Raw genomic sequence first — 25,649 nt, forward strand, 5'->3', positions numbered from 1 at the left:
TGACTTTGCCGTCAGGGCAGCTTCCCTTGAAGAGTTGATGAAGAGCACTGTCTGATCCAAGGCTCCAAACCTAAAACTTCATAGCCACTAGAGAATGTCAGGGCCCCCATCATTTTAGTTTGACCTGAAAATACATGTCTTTAACCTCTTCAATTAATGCAAAATGCTGCCAGTGGAAATGCTTGAATGTAAAGTCTTTTGCTGTGACAGAGGTTGTCTTGTTCTCAAGGCTAGGGAGCTGGAATGCCTTCAGATCATTATGTAAATGTATCCAAAGGATCATTCCTATAAGCGAAAAGGAAAGGAAACTCGGACCCCTGGGACTGCATTCCTGGCAAGGTTTCGTTCCTCCTCCTCACAGGCTTTTGAACTCAGACATTTCTGCAGTCAGCGGCACAGTCCTCTCAAGCTGTTCTTCCATTGAAACTGTTTCTCCGGTCAAAACTTTTGACTGCTGTTTGCCCTACAGCACACATCTTGGTTATGAATCAGCTGCCTAATGTTTATTTGCTGGGTGCATTGGCATTCTTCTTTTCTCTCCTCCTTTCCGTAGTTCTGCTGGAAGCCTCTGATCTGGGTTCTGTGGGTGTGTGGAAGGTGAAGAATGAGTTAGGTTAGCATGAACTTGGAACCAGCTGTGCTTGATTTGTTCCCCCACCCACTTCCACTCCCCTTGCCCCACTTGGTGTCCCAGTTTTCAGAGCAAGCAACTTAGCTTGTTTTCCTCTTTATACGGCCAGCCTTTAATCCCCAAGGCTGAGACTTTTCCAAATCCTTCCATGAAGAATTGTAGCCTGTAGGGGGGAAGCTGTTCAGCAACGGACTGAATTTATTAGGAAAACCTTTTCTTAAAAATATTTGCTTGAAAAGGCTTGGCAGGTGCCTGTTGGCGATTGATTTACACCAGGGCCAGGGAACCAGGTGTTGTTGGACTCCAGCTTCCATTAGCCCGTGCTGGCCAATGGTCAGTGAAGATTGAATTGTAGTCCAGCAACATCCAGAAGGCCACAGGTTCCCCAGCCCTCTTTAGACAGAAAAAAATGTGCCCTGCCTTTGGACATTCAGTAGAACTAGAAGACCTTTGGGTTCCTTCCAATTTAGCTTATGTAATATAAACTAAGTATTTAAGTTCAGTCCCTGGCCAATTTAGTGACGTGTTTAGTTCCAGTTCTCCACTCACCCACAAAGCTCAGTGGGCCAAACAGTACACACCCTCAGCCCAACCTACCTCACATGGCTGTTGTGAGGATATTATGGGTAGGGGGACCACATAAGCGACCTTGAGCTCTTTGTGGGGAAGACAGAATAATGGCGTGGCTCAATGGAGGAGCATATGCTTTGCATGCATAAGGCAATAGGTTCACTTCTTGGTACAGTGGTACCTCGCAAGACGAATGCCTCGCAAGACAAAAAACTCGCTAGACGAAAGGTTTTTCCGTTTTCGATTTGCCTCGCAAGACGAATTTCCCCTATGGGCTTGCTTCGCAAGACGAAAACGTCTCGCGACTTTGTTTTCTTTGTCTAAAAGCAAAGACATGTTTTGTTTATAAAGTTAATTTATTTTCCCTTCAATTTTTGAACTGCTCTTTACAGTATGTGTGACTTTAAAGAGCAGTTAATAAACTGTTGTTGTACCAAATTTGGCTTTGTTTGGACTTTTTTTGACCATAGGAACGCATTAATTGATTTTCAATGCATTCCTATGGGATTTCGTGCTTCGCAAGACGAAAAATTCGCTAGACGACAAAAATTGCGGAACGAATTAATTTCGTCTTGCGGGGCACCACTGTATCTCTATGTGGGGCTGGGAAAAATCCCTGCCAGAAAACCTGGAGGGGTCACTGCCAGTGGACAATACTGAGCTGGATGGATTGGTGATCTGACTCGGGAGCAGGAGCGGCTGGTGGGGCAGGGTGGACCACTTCACCTTACCTGGATGAGGCTGCACAGACATACTGACAGACCACAGGATTAGCACTATCAGCCTGCCTGTGATAGTCACCCTTGTTTCCATCCTGCCTTTCCAGATATTCTGTAGTGCTACTGGCATTGGGAGGGTGGCTTCCCGGCTCCACCACACCACACCAGCTGCTACTGTTTGCAAGAGGGCACATTCTGTATAATGCAATCTCTACTTAAAATTATTTTGGGTAGCAGGGCTGGAGAGGATCTTTTCCTGGAGACCTTGGAGAGTCGCTGTCAGTTGGGGTAGGCAGGATAGATGGCTCGGTGGTTTGAAAATACTAAGACAGCTTATTATACTTCCAGACTGAGCTCTTTGAATAAATAATGAATGAGCCATCTCTGTTTCCTGCATGTTGTGTCTGTGCTTGCAAAAATATGAGGAAGTTATCATTTACACGTTTGTCATCCTGTGGGATTTGTTAGATGCCTCAAGGACCAAAAACAACGTACATAAATATTTGGAGACTTTAGGGGTAGCATTTGGAATTCACGACCTTCTCAGAAATTGCCTACTAATGAAGATTTCCCCATACTCACAAATATTTTTAGTCAACTGGGCTGGAAGATGTTGCAATTTTATTTTCCTTTCCTGTAAAATGAGAACCCAGGGGACAATAAACTCAAAAATGTTTGCTTTTCATTGTGCAAGAGTCAAATTTTCCAGCTCCTAAGACCAGCTAGGTAAAAGGAGGTTAACCCAGAAGTTTCCTGTTTGCTAAATTCTCAGTGCTAGGTTAGCTTTGCTTATTTCACTCATGGATTTTAAGCAATCTCATGATTTTTAAAAGCTTGGCTTGCAGCATGACCCTTTGTATGTGTTCTTTGAAATAAGCTCCATTGAGTTCTGTGGCAGTTACTCTTAAGTATATGTACACAGGATTGCTGCCCTAGGCTGTGTCCACACAGTAGTATAAATTGGATTCAATGCATCTCATACGTGCATGTTTTTCACTTCCTACACACAATGTGGTCCTCATACAAAGGGCACTCGTCCCCATTTAATTTGGATTTCCCTAATCTGTAGATAATGTGATAAGGAAGCGGGGGAGAGAGAGAGACCCTAACCAAAATATCACATGCTACAAAACAAGAGCATCTGCTTTGCAGGCAGGAGGTCCCAGGTTCAATCCCTGGCATCTCCAGGTAGTGCTGGGTGGGACTGCCACTGCCAGTCAGTGTAGGCAATACTGGGCTGGATTACCAATAGTATTACTCAATAAAAGCCAGCTTCCTATGTTGCTGCTCACTTGTACTTCCTTTTAATCCTAGGATCTATCTTTGTGTTAACTCCAGTGTTAACTATTGTTCACCCTGAGTCAACTGGGTGCTCTCACTGGTGCGCCCACACAGTGCCAATCTCCCTGCCACCTCCCTGTCATCTGCTCCCAGCAGTGATACTTCCAAACTCTGTGGCCATGTTTTCTTTTGCCAATGAGTCCCATCTATGATGCATGACACAAGAAGGATTTCACCAGGATAAGGCAGAAGCCAGCTGGGTGTTTCTGCAGCCTGTTTGGAGGATGCCTCTCTACCCTGGCTGGCTTCCAAGTCAGCATGAAAGACCTGAGAAGTTGGGTACGTTCAGAATACAGTTAATACATACTTCCATTAAAATATGACAGTATACTAGGGTGAGGATGAGCCCTTTATGAGGACAGATGGTCTTAAGCAGCTGTCTGCCTGGGAGAATACTGGATTTTCCTCCAAAGATAGATAATTTAATATGTGATACAGGAGAGTAAGGATATGATTTTTATGTTTATTTTTTTGTCCTGGGCCACATAATATACAGCATAGCTTGTCAAATGGAAACTGGGTTTTAGTTCATACAGCTGTGGGGATCAGGGCACAGAGTAAATCACTGAATGGTATTATAAAATGATAAGATCATAGAATTGTTGAGTTGGAAGAAACTCCAAGGATCATATAGTCCAACCTCCTGCAGTGCAGGATGATGATAAATCTAAGAGCAGTGCTCTGATTAGCATGTGCTCTGAGCAGTGCTCTGATTAGAAGATGGCCCCAAGTAATCAGTTGGCTCCATATAAAATGCCAGTAAATACATGTTCCTATTAATGGGGCACATAAAGGGTGTGAAGTTAATCTGCCAGTGACAACCACCTAAATAGACAGGTTTTTGAAACTTGTTTGGAATATTTTAAAGTTCTTCTGGTATCTCTGCCAAGAAGAAGACGAAGAAGAAGAAGAAGAAGAAGAAGAAGAAGAAGAAGAAGAAGAAGAAGAAGAAGAAGAAGAAGAAAGCCTAGTTTCTCATTGAAGGAAATGAGGAAAAGCTTAGACACAGATATAAGGCAAGGCTTTGCCTCCAAACTCAAGTAAAAGAGAGAGAAAATGGTCCCGTGTCCACCCCAAGCTGCATGTACACACGTCGTCTTAATTTGTGCTGTTGTGATGCCAGTGAGACAACCAGATGCTCCAGCAAGTCCACCTCAATTGGAGGGCGGGCAAACAATGAAGCAGCCAGCCTTGGGGGTCCTCTTGTCACTTTTTCTTCATGTCAGGGCCTGCGTTTCTACTTTCAGACAGAAGCGAGACCAAAATCCCTGAGGAGTTCAAAATGAGTATGGTGCGTGGCAGACTGACAGCTGGCTGTATATTGTACACGCCAAACAGGAAAGGGGTCATTATCCTGCCTGAGGGGGAAAGATGCAGCAAAAAGAAGAAGATGAAGATGAATTGTGACCCAAACAGGTGCTAATGATGATTAGAGAACATGACACTGGGTGCACCTGAGACCAGGCTTGAGGGCGTGTGTCAAAGCGGAGGGAGCAGGGAGGATGCTTCTGCTATATAGTGCACCCCCCAGAGAAACTGCTGTTTGGAACAAGTAAAAAGTAGTATGCCCTTGAGCATGTGCAGAGTGCATTCTTCACATCGCTTAGTAATCACAGGCACTCTGTTACCTCTGGGATTTGGGAACGGAGCTGTGAGTAGGGCTTCTAGGTGAAGGAATTTCAGGTGATCTTGAGCCCTGGCACTATTTTAGAAATTATTCACTGCCTGTCTTTACCCATTACCTTGTGAGATCAGCACCTCCTATTTATTTATTTGTTTATTTTCAGTATTTCTTCTGATGCAGAAATTACAGATGGGCACCATCTAGAATCTAGAGTACAGTTCCATGTCTACTTTTTGAATTATTTATGGATTGTTGTTGTATGTGTGGGCTGGAAATGCAGCCCAATCTGCTCTCATAGAGCTCTGCATAGGGTGTCAACAGCACTCAGGGGTTGCCAAGCTTTTTGGACCAGTGGGCACATTCCAAACAGAGTGCTGAGGGTGCCATTCTCAAAATGGCTGCTGTGAGGGGCATGGCATAACACAAGATTGGAGAGAGTGCCGTCATTGCTGCTCTCCCTTATGTTTACCACAGGAAGTCTGCCATGTCTTGCTGGTGCTAACTGTGTGGAGATACTACAGTGGTACCTTGGGTTAAGAACTTAATTCGTTCCAGAGGTCCATTCTTAACATGAAACTGTTCTTAACCTGAGGTACCACTTTAGCTAATGGGGCCTCTCACTGCCGCCGCACTCCCGGAGCTTGATTTCTGTTCTCATCCTGAAGCAAAGTTCTTAACCCGAGGTACTATTTCAGGGTTAGCGGAGTCTGTAACCTGAAGTGTCTGTAACCTGAAGTGTCTGTAACCCAAGGTACCACTGTATTGTTAACAATAGAAGAACCCTATTTCCTCAATGCCAACCCTAAACATAAACTTAGGTTGCAGTCCTGTACCCACTTACCTTAGAGTAGCCACATTAAACACAAAGAGACTTGCTGCTGGAGTAGACATGCATACCAGTGTATTGTAAGCTGGCTATGCTGTGAATTCTTATTAAGTTCAAGACATCAGCTTCAGCACAGCAGGAAGTTTTTTTAAGCCTCTTTGCAAAGTTTTCATATTTGCATTTGACATTTGGAGAGGAGGTTTAAAAAACAACAACAACCAAACATCCACCTGCACTTATTGTTCAGTAGTATTTGCAGAAAATACCGTATTTTTAGCTCTATAAGACACACCAGACCACAAGACACTCCTAGTTTTTGGAGGAGGAAAACAAGAAAAAAAATATTCTGACTCTCAGAAGCCAGAACAGCAAGAGGTATCGCTGCGCCATGAAAGCAGCAATCCCTCTTGCTGTTCTGGCTTCTGTGATAGCTGCACAGCCTGCGTTCGCTCCATAAGATGCACACACATTTCCCCTTACTTTTTTTTGGGGGGGGGAGTGAGTCTTATAGAGCAAAAAATATGGTAACTACTAGGGAGTACCTGATCTCAGACAAACCCACCACAGAAAAGATGCATCCTGGTTGATGTGGGAGGAAATAAGGGCAAATATGAAGTTTCCAAGGACTATACTAGAAAATAAGACAGAAATAGGAAAAGTGGAGTAAAGGGGAAAGAAAGATAGCAGTTTTTTAGAACCCAGAGATTCCTATTGTCTGGTGTCCAAACAACTCACTTATCAATCACTGCTTCACACATACACTCAAAGCAGGTTACAAACCTTCAGTTCTGAGATAAGGAAGAATGATTCTGGAATAAAGAAGAAATGGTAAATTGCAATCTCCATCTTGGAACTCATGACCACAACATCCATCCTAGTTCTGTACTCCCCACCCCCCAATGTCCTTCTCTACCCCTTGCTTTGGATAACATATTGTCTCATGAAGAGTTCTCGAGAACTTGAAAGCTTGGCAGATGTTTGTGACATTCTGGCTGGTCCTAATAAAAATATTGCCCAATTTTGGCTTTTGAACTTGGAAGTTGGAGCCTGCTCAATCTGAGTTGCCGTCTGTGTACACATTACTTTTCACTCTGGCTCCAGTGAGCTTGCACCACTGTTGTTTGAAGCCATGTACACACAACATTAGCCACAATCCATATCTATCCTGTAGTTTCTTGAGAAATACCGCTGTTTGATGTGCTTGCCCTGAAATCAGGTTCCATCTGATTAGAAAATGTAAACCACATTCACTTTGCAGTTAAGCTGAGGTGGGCACCTTTGAAACAGCTCATGCACATGTGCAGATGGCAGCACATGCACAGACAACAGCCAAACCAAACAGGTAATACACATTGCATATATGCAAGTGCAGCTGCTTACATGTTCATAGGCTGAGATATTTAAGGCCTGTGTCTAGGAATTTGACATCTTTATTTAGGACCATGTACCCAGCTATATCATGCTGGCTTCATTTTTTTTATATTTAAAACACACCACTTCACTGTGTACCAAAGTTTCTCCCTCCCTCCTTCTCACACACAACCTGTTTAATGTTTAACGCAGGGGGCAGGCAACCTCAGGGGCTCAATATTTTATGATTCTGTTTAGCTAAGATTCCTCCATTGCAGGGGTTGGACGAGATGACCCTTGAGTCCCTTCTAACTCTATGATTCTATGATTCTAATATGCCCACTTTCGGCCTGTGATGGAAATTAACTCTAATTTACAGTGGTGTTTATGATATGGTTACCGGACGTCCTCGTTTCCCAGGGACAGTCCCCGGATTTACAAATCTGTCCCCAGACAAAATCCGTCCCCGGAATGTCCCCGGATTTATATTTTAAGTGTTGTAGATTTATTAATAGGGAATGAATATTGCGTGATTGGTTCAGTGGCACAAGACATATCATATGGGGACTTCTGGTGAGGCAAAACGGCAGGTGCCATGGCAGTGAGCAGCTACTGAAGCCAGCCAGAGACAACTGCGCTACCAGGCTGGCTCTGGGCTGCTGAGACTGCAGCTGCCACTGCCAAGGAGGAACTGGGGATGCCTGGCGCGTCAACTGGGGGGGACTGCTGACCCCCCCCCCGTGACCCAAATTGAGCCAGGAGCAAGAGTGCCCGGCCACTCGGCTGACTGCCCAGCGGCACTCTGGGGCCAGAAAACCCCCAGAACCGATGCAGGGAGAAGGAAGAGAGAAAGAAAAAGGACAAAAAAGAGGGGAGCCCCGAACTTGCCGCACTACTGCCACTGCCATTGACAAGGAGAGGTAGGAAATAACCGGGAGGACAAAGACGCGTGGCTGAGCCCAGGCCCGACCCGAGCCTACTCCATGGCGGCTAGCGCTCCAAGAGAGCAGGCCGGGGCCCAGAGGAAGGCTGCGTGACAGAGGAGACCACAGAAGAGCGGATATTACATCTTATTTTTTAAAAAATAACTTTTTTAAAAATAACTTTTTAAATCTCTTTTCAAGGGGGAAAAAAGTTTCCCTGGATCTGGTAACCTTAGTTTATGATACTGGCACCAGAGTGTGGACAGGAATTAAAAAATAAGAACAGGAACAATCCAACGGTCTGTTCAGAGGTGTTTCCTGAGCCACCTGAAAGTCATTGGTGGGCCACCCAGTGGCCGCCCTACATAGCTTTGCTTCAGGGTTTTGGGAGTTGATGCAGAGTAACAGCTTATTGCATTGAAGCGATGCTTCTGTGAGTGCCTTCACTGTCTGGGATCAAGGTGGCTCTTTTGACAACTTGCCTTTTGCCCTCTGCAGCCCCTTTTTTGGTATGTTGCAGAAGCAGCTGAACTCTTCTGAGTGCAACTGAGGCCCAGGGCTTGCTTCTTTTCCAAATTTCCCAAAGTTCTCTGAGACTGTGCCAAAAATAAAAAAAGTTGCCTGCTGCCCCCCCCCCCCCCCAGCTAGCTAGCTATAGAAGAGAAGAAGAAGAAAATGATTTTGGGGACTGAGACTGGCGATGGCCAGGGGTGGGGAGAGAGAGAAACTATTTTGTAAGGGTTAAAATAGGTCTTGCTAATGTAGCTTTCATACAGTTTCAGAGGAAACCTTGGCTGTTGGCTTTAACTATGAATGAAAGCAGAAAATAATAATAAAAGATGGAATTTTGAACAAGGTAAGAGGGAGGGAAGGAATGGGGGGAGGAAGTTGAGAAGAGAAAACAAGCCAGCAATTTGAAAAACAAAAGACTTTGAGAGAAGCTAATGCTTTCCAGCTGCAAAAATACCAGACTGGGAAGGGAGGAGGGAGGTAGTTGGCTGTCAGTCTTGTTGCTGTTGCTGCCTCCTTCGTTCCTGTTCCAGCCCATTTTAAGAGCAAAGTGTGTCCAAAATCCTAGAAGGAGTTGGGGTACAAGCCCCAGGAGCTGGTTGCATTCAGCAGCTGGCTTCCCTCTGGAGCATTTGCACCGGCTCCACTAGGGCTGCGCTGGAGAATGAAAAGGTTGCAGAATTCATCCATGAGTTTGTCTGCCTCCGACTTAGTGTAGGAATGAAGCTATCTCTAAAAGTTTTGCTTAAGTGTGAGGGGGAGAAAAATAAGAACCTGGCACATTTGTGCTACATTTCATCACAGGTAAAACCTTATGCTCTCTAGCAGCAAGAGAAACACCCTGATAGTTTTTTCTTGCCTTCTGTTTGCCACACACAAAAAGAAAAGTAAAGAAAGTGAGGAAATGAAGGTATTTCTGGATGTTGGGTAGAATAGCTTTCAGTCCTTGTGGTTGTTGTTGTTGTGTGGAGAATAGTTTTGAGAGTAACTTTACTGGCAAATTAAAACAGCATGCTGGGGGATCTTGCAAAAACAGACCCCTCCCCCAAGTTTGGAAATGGGAAGCAGATCTTGAATTTGAATCATGTAAGAACTGACATATTCATTGAGCTTACGATTTGAATATTCATTTTTCATCTTAAGTGAAAAACAGTGCTAGGTCCTGATATAAGAAACCAAAGAGTGTAGTTGTGCCTTGCAAGGTGTTCACTGTTCCACAAGAAAACTTGCTTGAGCAAAGATGGGACAATCTGCAGTTGTATCCTGCATTGCAGATCCTGCATTGCGCTTTGAATTGTGTGATCTTATAAGCTTTTGTTGGCAACAGTTAACTCTGTTTCATTCATTAAGTGGATAACAGAATTGTAGGATTGGGAGGGACTCCCAAGGGTCATATAGTCTAACCCCCTCCAATGCAGGAATGTCAGCTGAAGCATCCATGACAGATGGCCCTCCAACCTCTAAGGCCAGCCTGCCTTATGGTTTCTTGTATTGGGACCTAGAATACTTTTTCATTTATGTTTTTCATTCATTTAACAAACTGCAGCTTCCAGAATGTTTGATGGGAAGCCATGACAGTTTAAAGTGGTATCATAGCACTTTAAATCTATAGTGTGTATGTGGTCTTAGTGCCTTTGGAGCTGCATCAGTAATTTCTGGAGGCTGCAGGAAGGGACCCAAGCTAAGTGTTGGAATGTATGCTTTCCATGCAGAATGTCCCAGGTTCAAACCTTGGCATTTCCAGTTAAAAGGATCAAGTAGTAGTGAGAAGGCAAATAATCTGACTTGGAATTGCGTAACTTTTTTTTATTTATACTTTTAAATATTGCAGCCAGAGACCTTGAAAAGAGCAAAGTGCAGAAACCCGAACAAACACCAATATGTATACAATGTTACCTTGCTTCTCAAATGCCTTGGTATCCAAACAACTTGGAACTCAAACACTGCAAACCCGGAATTAATTGTCCCGGCTTGTGAACTTTTTCGGAAGCCAAACGTGCTCCGTTTTGAGTGCTACGCTTCCGTTTTGAGTGCCACACTTCCATTTTGAGTGTTACGCTGAGGTCTGTCTGTTTTTCTATTTATTTTGCTTTTTTGTTTTGTTTTTGTGACTGTGTGGAACCCAGTTCAGCTACTGATTGATTGATTGATTTTGTGACTGCAGTACATTGTTTATTGCTTTCATTTTATGGATGGATCAATGGTCTTGTTAGACTGGAAAATTCATGTTAAATTGCTGTTTTAGGGGTTGTTTTTAAAAGTCTGGAATGGATTAATCCATTTTGCATTAACTTTCTGTGGGAAAGTGTGCCTTGGTTTTGGAACGGACTTCCGGAATCGATTAAGTTTGAGAATCAAGGTACCACTGTAAAATTCTTGCCACATACTGGATTTATGTGGTTTATAATTCCCTCCTGATTAGGGAAAACCATATCAGTACCCTCATTGTAATCAACTGCAGTTGTAATCAATTGCCCCCCCCCCCAGTTCTTCAACCACATTGTCAACAAACACTTCCCAATAACTAAAGGTTTAGAATCTAATCTGTTTGAGCCAGAATATAAATTTGGTCTGGCCTTTTTATTCAGCCCTGCTTTGATTACATGTTGAAAACAAAGAATTTAAGAGAATTTTCAATCTGATAAGGGAAAACAAAGGGAAGACTTCACAGGAATTATGGAGGATTTAAAAGGATTCAGCTGCATACAAAAAGATGTACATTAGGAAAAAATAGCACTAAAATGCTGTTATTTATCTTTTGGCTTTTTCAGATCTTTTGGCTTGTAACAGCATAGATAAAGGAACGATAGAGATTAATAGGATTGCCACCTCCTGTCTCAGATATGAGCCTTAACTTCTTTTAAATCTCCAGGGCCGGAAGTTCTTCAAGTGTGATTTGTCACACAACATATATTGCAGCAGTTCTTTCGCTTGTTGCCTTATGCCAACCTTTGCAAAGCTGAGACCCTCTAGATGGCTGGGGCTGATGGCAGTTGTGGTCTAAAACTTCCTGGTTGGCCAAGGTTGCCTGTGCCATCTGCTTTAGTAGAGACTTTGCTTGGATGTACATGAGGCAGAAGAGTGAAATAGTTAGGTGAGCTGAATTTCTTAAGCAAACAAATCCAGTACCCTGTTGAAGAGACATCATCTTTTCAAGTAGCTTCTCCTTTGCCCATTGGTGAAGGGAGATGCAGTTTTGACTGATGGAGGTGATTTGTTGCTGCCCTTTAAACAGAAGTACATTTTCCCATGCTGGGTGGAAGCCATGTGGGATGGGTTGGGGGGATGACCAAGGGCTTCTGCAGCTGTTAAGTTTGGTTCAACATGGACTAGGAAAAAGCCAGTTGTTTTAAAGGAACCTGGTGGCTACAATACAACCTGTTGCTGGTTCAGTGGGAGTGCCAGCTGAGGTTCAGGGAGAGAATTGTGCTAAGTGAGAAATACTTGCAAAGGACTGCCTTGAATTCTGGTTCCCATGCGACAACTGTATCATCATCATCATCATCATCATCATCATCATCAGCACAATCAATAACACAATTACTATATTTAAAATGAATAGTCACATAGAAAGGCTCACCATCTCAAGGTTCCCATTTATTTGTTTATTTGAATCACAGTAGTCTCTAAGTAAGGGACGCGGGTGGCGCTGTGGGTAAAAGCCTCAGCGCCTAGGGCTTGCCGATCGAAAGGTCGGCGGTTCGAATCCCCGCGGCGGGGTGCGCTCCCGTTGTTCGGTCCCAGCGCCTGCCAACCTAGCAGTTCGAAAGCACCCCCGGGCGCAAGTAGATAAATAGGGACCGCTTACTAGCGGGAAGGTAAACGGCGTTTCCGTGTGCAGCTCTGGCTCGCCAGAGCAGCAATGTCACGCTGGCCATGTGACCCGGAAATGTCTCCGGACAGCGCTGGCCCCCGGCCTCTTGAGTGAGATGGGCGCACAACCCTAGAGTCTGTCAAGACTGGCCCGTACGGGCAGGGGTACCTTTACCTTTTTAGTCTCTAAGTGGTGTAAAGGAGACACAAACATATGAAGAGCTCTGCTGGATCACACCAGTGGCCCATCTGTAGTCCAGCAACCTGTTCTCAGAGTGAACATCCAGATGCCCATGGGAAGCCTGCAAGGAGGACCCGAGCTCAACAGCTAATACAATAAGCAATAAGACCCAATAATATAATACTAAAAATGAGTTAAAATCTAAATGGGAATGCTGTAAGAAATAAGCATAGTTAGGACCAAGCTGTGCTTTGTAAGGTTACCTGTACGGTGGTACCTCTGGTTATGAACTTAATTCATTCCGGAGGTCCGTTCTTAAGCTGAAACTGTTCTTATCCTGAGGTGTGCTTTTGCTAATGAGGCCTCTCACTGCATGCGTGCCTCTGGCGCGCAATTTCCATTTGCACCCTGGGGCGGAGTTCACAACCAGGAGCAGCTGCTTCCAGGTTAGCAGAGCTCGTAATCTGAAGTGTTCGTAACCAGAAGTGTTCATAACCGGAGGTAGCACTGTACAGTATATAAATTATTATTGGGAAAGTTACAGAGGTCCAAATTGCAGTGGTTCCACCATTACCCTGTTCTGTAATTTGCGTTCAGTTCTTTCTTCTCATTTGGAACACCTAAAAGCAATCTTGTGACTCTGACTCAAAAGGTGGTTTGCAGCCAACTTTGACATTATTTTTCTCTAGCTTCAACAGGTCTTTCCCCTCTGGTGCAGGAAACTGCCTTGGTGCTTGTGCCTCCTTCTTTTGTGCAAGATATTAATGAATCAGGGACAGGGAGGCGCAGAACAGATTAAGCAACAACAACGTAGCTTTGGGTTGCTTAACCATTATAAAAGTGCAGAGTCGCTCTTGTGGTCTGAGCTGACACCACATGGGAGAGTTTCCAAAGGGAGTGACTCAGCTTAAAGCACTGACCAGATGTTAAAGGAAAATCACTGCCTCTTGCTTGATTCCTCCCTCCTTCTGAGAGAAAGAGATTTGGCACTCAAGCAGTATCTCTTAACTCTGTCACAAACTTTGCCCTGCATCCCCCAGAGCAGCTGCCTGCCTGTGGGGTTTAATGTCCCACTTGGGCCACAAGCCTAGCAAAGCGGTTTAAGGGCATATCACAAGACGGATGAATGTGCATCTTTTAAATGATTTTAACACTTAGCCCCTAAAAGCAGCTTCAGATCAAAGATGCCGACTCTTGAGGCAAAGTGGCTTGAAATTACGATTCCCAGCTAGATTAGCGATGGTCTTCATCTGGACTGGCAGATTTATTCACTGGTGCTTGTTTTTGCTGTCCTGTGGCTCAGGCCTGTCTAATGTGCTTTACCCCAGAGCAGCACAGGGCAGGCCTGGGATATCTTGGACATTGTACTGTGGTGGTCAGGGGGCTCCTGTTGAGACAGGTGACCAGGCAACTATTTTGCAGGCTGCTTCAAAATGAAAGAGCCAGGCCTTCTGGTCTGTAGGCTTTCTATTCAGAAAACTCAAAGCACGATCAATGGGCTGTATCAACAAAGGAAGCCTCTGCAACAGACTTGATACCATTCCTTTGCTGATTTGAAATTATATGCATAATTTCTGGGTGCAGTTTCCATTCTTGTTTAATTGATGTGCTTGTTTCCTGTCCAGTATAGCTACTATCTATGTGTACTTGGATGCTTGTATCTCTGCTTCTCTAGGATGATTATCCCATAGCCTCAGATCATATTTTACCTTAGAAGTGTACTGTCAATCCCTGGGGTCCAGAGGTTGATGGGGTACAACTCCCATCATTCCTGGTCACTGCTGGGCTGGGGCTGATGGGAGTTCAGTATCTGGAGAACCACAGATTCCTCACCCCTGCTCTATCCTTTCCTGTCTGTCTGTCTGTCTGTCTGTCTGCTTTGAAGGCATCAAAGTGTAAATATGAATAACAACAATATCCTTCAGGAACTTGATTCCAAATGAAATTTAATTTAATCAAAAGCTATCTGAACTTTTGCAGCTTGAAGCCACTTGGTGGTGGTGGTGGTGGTTGTTTTACGATAGAGCGGTCTCTCTCTTACACATGCGCACCAACTCCAAGTGGCTGTTCATAACTTATCCTTCCTCCCAGAATTCTCCTAATGGAATTATGTTGTTGCTGCTGCTCCTATCCCCCTTGTAGCTTGCATGTTGCAATTTACAAGCCTGGCGATTCCAGTTTTCTGAAGAACAACAGAACACTAAAATTGTTTTTCCAGCCGAGTGGAGAAATTTGTTCTTCCCCCAGCATGCTAATGAAAGGCAACTTTTGCAGTGAGTCAGTTTTTACTGTTAGCAAAACTGGCACTTGGTTCTTAGCCAGTCATCCTTGGAGGGCACCAGGCAGCTTGACTTGCTCAACAGTCCCTCGTCCCTTGAGACAGAGCCTTCTGCTTTGAGGGAGTGGAGGCCATTAATGTTTCCATTACACAGTGCAGAGAGAGAGAGAGAGAGAGAGAGGGAGGGAGGGAGGGAGGGAGTCTACTCTGAGACATTCTTATCCCTGCAGCACCATCAGACCTACCCAATACTGTATTAACATTCAAGCCAGCACACATACATTTGCTATGGTGGGTAATTGGGTCTGTCTTTTGTCAAGCTTCATTGTTGGGGCCAGCTTAGAATAGCAGTTCCTTTGCATCCCAGTCAGTGACACAATTGTATGCCGCTGCTGATTGGAGTCCAGTGGGTGCTTCCTGACCTTTTTAAAAAAAGGGGGGGGGGAGCAGGGGGAAGAAGTGGAGAGAAAGCAGCAGATGAAGGCCCTGACATACGCCTTGCGGTTTTTTCGTCTTGCGAAGCAAGCCCATTAGCGGCTTAGCGCTATTAGCGGCTTAGCGGGCTTAGCGGATCGGCTGATAAGCGGCTTAGCGGATCAGCTGATAAGCGGCTTAGCGGATCAGCTGTTAAGCGGCTTAGCGGATCAGCTGATAAGCGGCTTAGTGGTCAGCTGATAAGCGGCTTAGCGGACCAGCTGATAAGCGGCTTAGCGGCTTGGGAAAAAGGGGTGGGGGGAAGAAAAAAAAAACCCTGCAGGAACTCGGAAGACATTTTCGTCTTGCGAAGCAAGCCCATAGGAAATTCGTTTTGCGAAGCACCTCCAAAACGGAAAACCCTTTCGTCTAGCGGGTTTTCCGTCTTGCGAGGCATTCGTCTTGCGGGGCACCACTGTAAGCGGCCTTAAACAAGCCTTACTTTATTGTGTTTTGCTGGTTCGCAGCAGCCATTTCTCCACAAACCATGTTTACCTTTTGCAAGATTTTAGAGGGTTTTCCTGGGGTTTTTTTAATCATTTGGGGGTCAAAATTCTGTAGTTGGAAACACATTAGAAAATTTCCCATAGCAATCATTGGGAATCATTGACTCGTTATGTGAACATTCGCCTAACAAACAATTCCCTGAGAATGCATTGTGTTTGGATAGTGGAACCTGTGTTACTGAGTCAGACCACTTTTTCATCTTATCTCAGTGTTGCCTATTCTATAGTGGCTCTGCAGCAATTCTGTGAATTGAATTGGGGACCTTCTGCATGCAAAGCAGATATTATGAAGCTGAGCTACAGATGTGTAGTGAATATGTTCTGGATTGAGGCAAGTAGAGGAAGGCTGACCCTTGCAAAGCCAGCATAGTATTGTGGTTAGAGTTTTGGGCTAGAACCTGGGAGACCAAAGTTCAAATCCACACATAGCCATGAAACATGGGCCAGTCACTTTCTTTCAGCCTAACCTACTTCACAGGGTTGTTGTGAGAATCATGTCCTGGGGAAAGTGCAAAAAACCACTTATGACTTGTTGAACTCTTTGGAAGAAAGGTGACGATATAAAAAACTCATAAACAAACTGTCCCTCTCCTGCTACAAGTTATGGCAAAGCAGTTATTTCTAATGTACAGTACCTATTTATGTTTAGAAAACTGGGATGTAAAGGTGTTCAGTCAAGAAATGAAGTATGGCAACTGTAATTTCTTGCAAATAGAATACGAAAGAAGCCTGTATGGTGTTCACTTGCATCGAGTGTAGGATCAGATCTCTTTTGCACAGTTAGAAGCTGTGAATTAGAAACAACCAGAATCTACAGTCTGCAAGTAAACAATTTGTATAGTGAGCTACAGTTATCCTTTTATTGGTAATTTAAGCATAGTAAGTGCCATAGTAAAGTCCCACCCTGGGCTCCTTTGGGAGGAAAGGCTGGATATGAGATTTAATAATAAATTCAATAATAAAACTCTAATTTGGTGAGAACCACATTCTGACAGGTGTGTGTGTTTTGGGCAGCACCATCCTATGAACTGTACTTGTGAAAGAGCTAAATAATGTTCTCTCATTTGTAAAGGATGTTCCTTTATGTGGAATTTATTAGGAAAACTTAGGTTTTGATTTCTCTTTGTCTTAGTTTCAGTGTCTGTTTTGGATTTTGTAATGGGGGCTTGCTATAGAGATGCATTACTGTAGATTATAGTAACTCCTTCTATATTTGCACCTTTGTATATAAATTAGCATATGCAATTTTTATGTAAACCCACATAGTTGCGGGCTGAGTGGGCAATGCATTTCTTCTTTTTTGGTGATCTGCAAGTGGCCACAATAACTAACCTGTAGTTGAGCACCTCACCTGGAAACAAGTGGTCGTGATTTCATTAATCCAACCACAGTTACTCATTAAGTCTGAAATGGCGAACTGTGGCTTAATGTCAGGATCTTAACCATAGGTAGAAGTTGATTTAAGATTCTGCTTTGTAAGCTCATATTAAACTTCATTTTTCCATTTTGGATATAATGGAATCAGAATGTAAGGGCTTATGAAAGGAGGTGGCATGGGGAGGGTGTTTCACAAGCCAGAATCTGAGCTTTTGAACTTGGCCAGAATCTGGGGGCCCCTTTTTGGTTTGGTTGCTGCTGCTTCCCAACCCCCCCCCCCCCCGCCTTCCGCCACTGCGCTTTAGCGGCACACTGTTTGGGCCTCTGCCAACAAAGTATTTTGGAATGTAGCAATAGGCTGTGGAGGCCTAGTGCTCTCAGAAGCCCATTGATGCCAGGACAGGAGAAAAAAGAAAACCCTGTGAAACACGGAAAAAGTTTTGAAAGCTGTTTTCAAGGGGGGCACAGGGCGGGTGAGGGAGCCTAATTGAGGACAGCAGCCAGTTCCCCGAGAACAGAGCAGCCCAGAAGGATGAGAGGAGAATAGGCCTCTAAGTATCTCAGTGGGAGAGCAATCTTCTGCCTGATGCTCTATTCTTCAGTAACACAAAACAGGCCCAGTGGGGAGGAGAAGGGGTTGCTTGGGATGGTTCCTTGGCGGCAAGAAAACTAGGGGGGAGCATGTGATAGGGGGTGAGATGTGGCTGAAGAACAGGCCAGGTGAAGTGGCATGCGGTCAGTGGACATGGGGAACTAGGCTGTCCCCTAAATATACCTGGTAAATTAGAGTATTCAAGTATTAATGCCTGGTGCCTCCTTCCCAAAGCCTGGGAAGCTTCTGCCTATCTTAGGGAAGCAGGCGGGATGCTCACAAACACAATGTCCCTCCCTTTCCACAATCGCTTTTACAAGCTGTTGCCTCTGGCCCTAACTGTTCCCCAAAGAAAAGTTTCACTGCACACCACTGGCCAGGTGTGTGAGGGGGGAGGAGAAGAGCACCAGTCAGAGACAGGGTACTCATGTCTCACGACCAGTGCCACTGTTTGAGGCTACAGGGTCACAGTCAAATCCTTTTTGTGTCATAGCCAAACAGCACAGCCTGAAATGCATATAGTCTAAATAGGCCTAATTTTATAAGGCTATTTCATTTTTCATGGTATTATATATAGCTTCCTCTGGCGATTGAGAAAAAGTTTTTATTTGAAAAGGGCTTTGCCAGGTGGTGGGTTTTTTTTTGCTGAGCATGTTGTTCTCTTTTACTGCTGTAGTTTATATGGTGGTTTTAGAAGGCTTGTTCATCATCTTGAGTGCCTGTGCTGTTCGAAAGACAGCTAACAAATTTTATAAACAAACTAATAAATGTTTTTAATAGGGTCACTGGGTTTATGTTCAGCAGGCTCCTGTCCCTTAAAAGGGTTGTACAGAAAGGAAAGTTCTGCCGGTTGCAGTTTCTTCTGTCAGTGTAGCTTTGTGTTTGGGAAAAGTTCGCTTAACAAAACTCTCAGTTACACACATTTCCAAGAGAGATAGTGAGAGAGAGAATGTGGCAGCTCTAAGAGAGGACAGGAGAACTTCATGGCGTTCTAGATCTACCACCTCCACTTAACTGGGAACTTATTTATTGAAATGGAGGTTTGGTAAGAAGACATGATCTGTATGACAGAGCGGCAAAGGAGGAACAGAAGTTCCATGTGATGTGTAGCTGGGGCGAAGCATTTCAGATTGCAGATGGGAGAACAGAAGTCTCAGTGCTCCCTCCCAAACCATACTTACTAGCAGTGCTTTCCCCCCTAGAAAAACAGGTGCTGGTACTCACCATGAAGTTGTTACAGTAAGTGCCAGACTTTTTAACACACACACCCCAAAAAGGGGGGGGGGAAAGAATTGCTGGTACTCACCTTAAAGTGTTACAGTAAGTGCCACACTTTTTAACAACAACAAAAGAGGTGCCGGTACTGAATACCCTTGAGTACCACCTGGGGGGAAAGCACAGCTTACTAGACATATAAAACTTAGCATGCTGCAGAGGAGGTTGTAGCTTAGCCTTCTCTTTGAAGGTATCTCCACGCATCACCACCCTTTGAAACTTTTGCTTTTCTGAGGTTCTTTCAGTCACGGAGTGCAAGCATTGTCTCTATAATGCTGGATGACCTGGAACTCTTGAGATCTGTACCATGAGCAGTTCTGTGTGCCTGACTCTTTACAGATCCACTGACAGCTCTTTTGCAGTTCAGTTCCTTCTTGTCCTGAGGAATGAGCTGATCAGATGTGCCTGTACAGATGAAAGGCAGGTTGTAAATATTTTTGATGGTATAGTAGTTGGACACTCTGAGCCATGGCTTCCAAGGAGTTTTGACAGAATCGAAGAACCAAGATTTCCCACAGTTTATTTCTCATAGGTGTAGCTTTCAAAAGGAGTCCACCAAAAGTCCAAATAACTACAAGACAGATAAGGCAGATGGGCTCAGCAGATAAAAATATCAACAGATGAAACATTACCTACCCATGCTGTATGGAGCCCAACTCCAGATTGCTGGCTTTTTGAAGAAGGTTAATTTCTGAACTGTTCTTGACCAATAGTTAATATCTTACTTACCACACCCTTCGTTTTCTTCCATTAGATGTGGAGCAGATGGCTATTGACTGGCTTACAGGCAACTTCTACTTTGTGGATGATATTGATGACCGGATATTTGTCTGCAACAAGAATGGGGTCACCTGTGTTACGCTGCTTGACCTGGAACTGTACAATCCCAAAGGCATTGCACTGGATCCAACCATGGGGTGAGAATCTTGTGTGTGCAGTTTGTGGATGAAGAATATATTTGTTTGGGAAAGATGGAAATAATGTTGCAATTGGTGGTTTATGAACTCAATACAGTTAATTCCTGGCTTTAGGAAAATGGTGCATCTTGGAGTAAGAGCGTTTTATGTGCTCCTTCCCATGAAGTTTTCCAGCCATTTTAAAGAAGGTTGGCTGGATAAAGTTTTTGTATTATTATTTAATTATTGTGATGTAATTGATGCAAAATAGGATTTCTTCTGCATTTTCAAGATGTGGTCATGCCCATGTAGAATCCATGAGCCCAGAGCTATAAGTAATGCACTTTTCATGCTTGACTTTTTCTCTTAAATTATCACAGTGTCCTTTGAATAACTAAGTGCCTGTCAATGTGAAATCTAACCAGCTGAGCAGCAGTGAAATGGCATACGAAATGGCAAACACCTCTTTTTCCTTCTGCCCCATTTGAATTATCAACCTATTAGAAAGCATAGCTGAAATAAGGAACATAGTGGGAGTTATTTGGGAATGAATGACAACTTTATATTCTGAGAGCTGTGATAATTTGTCCATTTAAGCATGGGTTGGTGGATGCGTGAGCTGATTTATAGAGTTGATCTTGAACGTTGCCCTGCCAAGGAATTAAATTGGAGAATCTTTTGAACTTGGGTTCTATGAGATCCTTCTTTGCCGCATCAGCATCTATGAGCTATCATAGAGTGTCAGTGCCTTGCTAGCATAGGTCTACACGTGGCAGGTGATTGATAGTGAAGAAATGTGAAGTCTGAATCACAGAGTATCCTGTAAGCCCAATTTCACACAGTACTTGTCAGCTGAAGGCTGGGCCTACACAATGTCAGAGCCTCCCAGGCTTGGCCATGACCTGTGATGCCTGGATTTGACATCAGCTGGCATCAGAAGGTCATGTGGTCTCATAATTTACAACAGGAGTAGCCATTGTGGTACCCTTCAGATGTTGTTGGACTGGAGCTCCTATCATCTCTGATGACTGGCGATGCTAGCTGGGACTGATGGGTGATTTTCTCCAGCAACATTTGAAGGGTACTATGTTGCCTAGCCCAGATTTACAGAAGAGGCACATAATGTCTGAACCCTTCCTGATAGATGTGCTCCTGCCTGGAACATGCTATCAATGCCAGTTTCATGGCTCCTTCTGGGTGTTGTGAACAAAAACTGTTCTTGGGAATGTTAGAGACCTTTTTTCTCCTGGTTTCCTGGGGCACAGTTAGACACTTTCTGCTTCAGCTGTGAGGGTTAGTGCAGCATCCATATGAGCTGAAATGCTCAGCATGTCTGGTCTTGAGAGGATCAGATGCACTGATACTCTACTCCTGATCCCTAACTATAGAGCTGTCTGGATGTGCTGTAGAAAACCACAGAAGCTGTGTAATTGGTGCTATGTTATGGGATGTTTCACATCAGCCATGTAGCTATCACATTCAGTCTGTACCACATTTAGAGGGGAGTGCCTCACCTCACTGTGCAAAAGAAAAAGTGGCTTCCCATTAGTGACCAGACGCTGTTAAATTTATGGCTCCTCTCTGTGGTCAAGGGTCCAAGGATCACACTTCAGTTGTCCTTGGCATGGTGTGCTTGCTAGGCATCTTGAAGGTCAGCCAGTTAGTTGCCTTTAGTGAAATCTGATTGGAAAAGAGGGAAAAGATGATGGCCATCTTTGTGTCAGGGCACTGCTGGAACAAACTGAAAATGCTGAGGGAAAACTTAAAAGGAAGTTCATGACATTGTAGCTCAGTATTGCGTCTATGCATATTTGGTTGCACAGATGTTTATATTTCATCACTGACTTTGTAAGAAAGGGTAGAATCATCTTGTCAAGGTTGTGCTCAGTTCATACAAGCATGCATAGAGTTGACCCTGAGCAGATCCAGGGCATGCATTTCCTCTGTGCTGGGGTCTTGCAACTGCATATAGACAAGGCAAAGTGCTCCAGTTCAGTCAGGTCTTGGCAGCTTATATCATCTTAGAATCAAGGAAGGAGTATTTGTTACCCGTTGTCTCCTTCAGGCACATGTTTCTGCTTTCTGCCATGTTGCTCTATGTAGCCTTCCCCTTCCCTCACCACCTCCTTCACATTTGCCCTCAAGGCTCAGTTCTCTTACCAAACTTGTCCTCAGCACCACTGGCACACCTTACTAGCATTTCATTGACACCTGATTGTGACTCATCATCCTCTGGCCTTGTTTCTCCCCGGTTTGCCTAAAGTAGGTTGTTGTAAGCCAGGCTGCCTCAAACTCGGCCCTCCAGATGTTTTGAGACTACAGTTCCCATCATCCCTGACCACTGGTCCTTCTAGCTAGGGATCATGGGAGTTGTAGGCCAAAAAACATCTGGAGGGCTGAGTTTGAAGAAGCCTGTTGTAAGCTCTCTGCACAGAAATGGGACCACATTTATGTGCTGTATGGTACTTGCTGCAAGACTGGCATTAAAGAGATGCTAAATGCTGCTTCTATTCAGCAGCAGTCATAAGAGTAATGGAATTCAGGATGCTGGTGTGGCTGGAGCGCTGCAGAGTTCAAGACCCATTGGGAAGGGAAGTTGGTAACTGTATACTGTACAATGCAGATGCAAGAAAGAAAGTTTCCTGGCATCCCAGAAGCAGTGAGAGGGGGCATTTTGTAGGGGAGGCATGAGATGGTGGTGAGGGTGTTTCCCCCTATCCACTGCCTGCCTGCTTGGTTAGGCTCCCTTGAAACCCAACCAGCCACAGCTGCTTTCCCTCCTGGGTAGTTTCAGGTGCACATTTAGAAGCTGGAGGGGGGGAGTACTTTGAGGAGATGTTTCAGGCATTCAGTTCATTGTACTGCACTTCAAGTGAAAGCAAAGAGTTTATGCTGTGCTGATGAGGCCTTAGAGTGCAGTCCAAATCCCCTTTGTTCTGGGCCAGAGTGGGTTTACATGAATTAGGTGGGGGAAGCATTGAAACAGTGACACCCTGCCTCTTCTCCTATCCACATTATCCCCTGAGCACATTGATTTGCAGAAAAGCCGGAGGGGGTGGGGTGGATAATGTCTACAGGTAATATATTGCTAGGCCCTGTTTCCGTAAGGGAGTTTGGTAGGTAGCTAAATCTTAAGCACATTTACTTAGAAGTAAGTCTCATTGATTCTCCATGGGGCTTACTTTCAAGTGTTTAATTTTTAACTCAAGATCTATGTACAATGGGGGTGAGATCTTCACCATTTGAAGATGAGGGCACCAGAGGGCACTCAGATACGGTGTAAGAACGATTCCAAATACTGATGCTTCCATTGTGTCAAGCTTGAGGTCTAGTAATCTGAGTGCCCTTGAGGGCCTTGTGGTAGATGGATACGGTCAATCTGGCCTTCTGATATCCTTGTCCTAAACCCAAATAAATTGCCTTTAGCACTGAAGCAAAGAAACAGGAATGTGTGTATAAGTATGTATTTTGCACCATTTTGTATCAGGTTGGCTGCTCTCCTGAATACTCAAGAAGCCTCCTTCTGCACGTGAGGTGTTTCTTTCCAGTGTGGATGATAGATAACGGTATTTAGAAATGGGTGTTCTGTGGCCAAAGCATACCTTAGTCTGCCACCTAGTGTTTACTTTGGTTTTCTGTTAGGTAACATGATATAACACCCCCCACCCCTGTGTTAGGGTTTTAAAAAAATTAAAATAAAAGAAACGTGTACGTTTTGTTGCTCTAACAATAGTTTTTGCACTAGTGGGTTACTAGTGGTGAAGCTTAAGAGGATCTCCTCCCTGCTCCTGCGCATTTTTCTCAGGCAAAAGCACGACACCAAAAGCTGTACAGTACTTCATTTTAACTTTTCCTGGTAGCTAGCTATACCATTTTTATTTTCAACATTCAGTTGTGAAGATTGGCAGGTAGAACTGATAGGAGCTGAATGAGCTAGCAGTCCCTAGTACCCTGCTACCCAAGTCCTCTCATCCAACCCCCAAAGGCCAAACTGTTCAGAAGCAAGGGTGTTTTGCAGTGACGTCTTCAGCGTACATCCCATGCACTTGAGGAGAAGCCTCATTGGACTCAGTGGAATTTTCATACAAGCCAAACACACACAGACAGAGCTGGACAACTTTCAAAACCATAGGAGTGCAGGAATACTTGAAAAAACTCAGAACCTATATATTTCACTTCTTATGTATTTTAAAGTCACTTGCGTGTTAAGCATGACAAAATAGGTTCCCAGCTTCGTGGTTTTTTTAACAAAGGAGATCTTTGGAACAATCCAAATTGTGGTGGGGTAGAGCTGTGCATCCACTGCTGAATCCAAAGGTCTTCTGCTCTCTCTGTCCAAGGGGAAGGAGGGATGTATCCCCCTCTTTTTTCTTTTCTTTTTGCTGCACCAGCTCCATATTGACTTAGCTGACAAGCCCAATGATTGGACCCTTGGGTATTCACAAAGCTTTGGATCCAGTAGATGTAAATCCACTAGTGTACTATCTGGGCACACTCCATTTTCAGGGCTCCTTGTTCTCACTAGAATAAAGCTTGGGCCTCTGTGATGACATGCCATCCACCCACGCTTCTCTTGAAGGAGACTACATGCATCCCACATGTACCTCTACCCTTCCACCATCATTGTGATGGGAGGGTTTAGGATTGCTGTCAATCTGTTTCATAATCTTCCCTTGATTGGATGGGATTGGAGACTCATTACCACCATCCCCTCTTCAGAGTTTCAAGTCCACTATGTGACTGGACTGCTCCCTATAGACTTCATTGAAGTCTCACTCTACTAATGAGGCAGGCTCATTTTGTTTTTAAAGTAGTACATTGCTTAAAGACATCAAAGCCAAAGTGAGAGCATTTGGGTGAAAATTAAGGGAGAGAAGAATAACAGTGACCTCATTGTGGGAGTTTACTATAGATCCCCAAGCCAAACGGAGGACATAGATGATGCCTTCCTGGAACAGATGGCCAAGCATGCAAAAGGAAGGGAGATAGTAGTAATGGGGGACTTCAATTACCCGGATATTTGTTGGATGTCAAACTCAGCCAAGAGCATAAGGTCAAACAGATTCCTCACTGCCCTTGCAGACAACTTCATTGTCCAGAAAGTGGGAGAAGCAACAAGAGGAACAGCCATTTTAGATCTGGTCCTAACCAATGTTGATGACCTGGTTAGTGGGGTAGAAGTGGAAGGATCATTAGGCGCGAGTGATCATGCTCTTCTGAAGTTTACTATACAGCGGAAAGGAGCAGCCAAGCATACTAGGACTCAATTTCTCGACTTTAAGAAAGCCGACTTCATAAAGCTTAGGGAAGTGCTGGGTGAGATCCCATGGACAGTAATACTAAAAGGAAAGGGAGTTCAAGATGGCTGGGAGTTTGTTAAGAGGGAGATAGTAAAAGCACAACTTCAGGCAATACCAATGAGACGGAAACATGGAAGGTGCCTAAAGAAGCCAGGGTGGCTATCTAAAGAACTTTTAACTGAGTTAAGATTAAAAAAGGATGTGTACAAAAAATGGAAAAGGGGGGAAACCACCAAAGAGGAATTCAAACAAATAGCCAGCACGTGTAGACACAAAGTCAGAAAAGCTAAAGCACAAAATGAACTCAGGCTTGCTAGAGAGGTTAAAAGCAACAAAAAAGGCTTTTATGGGTATGTTCGTAGCAAAAGGAAGAACAAAGAAACCGTGGGGTCACTCAGAGGAGAAGATGGTGAAATGCAAACAGGGGACACAGAAAGGGCTGAACTCCTCAATGCTTTCTTTG

General features: G+C 44.3%; 1 protein-coding gene across 1 annotated transcript in view; it reads left to right on the plus strand.

The window, feature by feature from the left end:
* The window catches only part of LRP1 (LDL receptor related protein 1), a 298,357-nt gene that overhangs the window by 142,799 nt on the left and 129,909 nt on the right, over positions 1–25,649 (plus strand). Inside the window, exon 9 of the mRNA XM_077923771.1 lies at positions 19,745–19,907. Coding sequence (XP_077779897.1) covers positions 19,745–19,907 — 163 coding nt within the window. The remainder of the gene's footprint in view (positions 1–19,744; positions 19,908–25,649) is intronic.

The sequence above is a fragment of the Podarcis muralis genome, chromosome 2 (genome assembly GCF_964188315.1).
Source record: "Podarcis muralis chromosome 2, rPodMur119.hap1.1, whole genome shotgun sequence".
In the NCBI taxonomy this organism is placed as follows: domain Eukaryota; kingdom Metazoa; phylum Chordata; class Lepidosauria; order Squamata; family Lacertidae; genus Podarcis; species Podarcis muralis.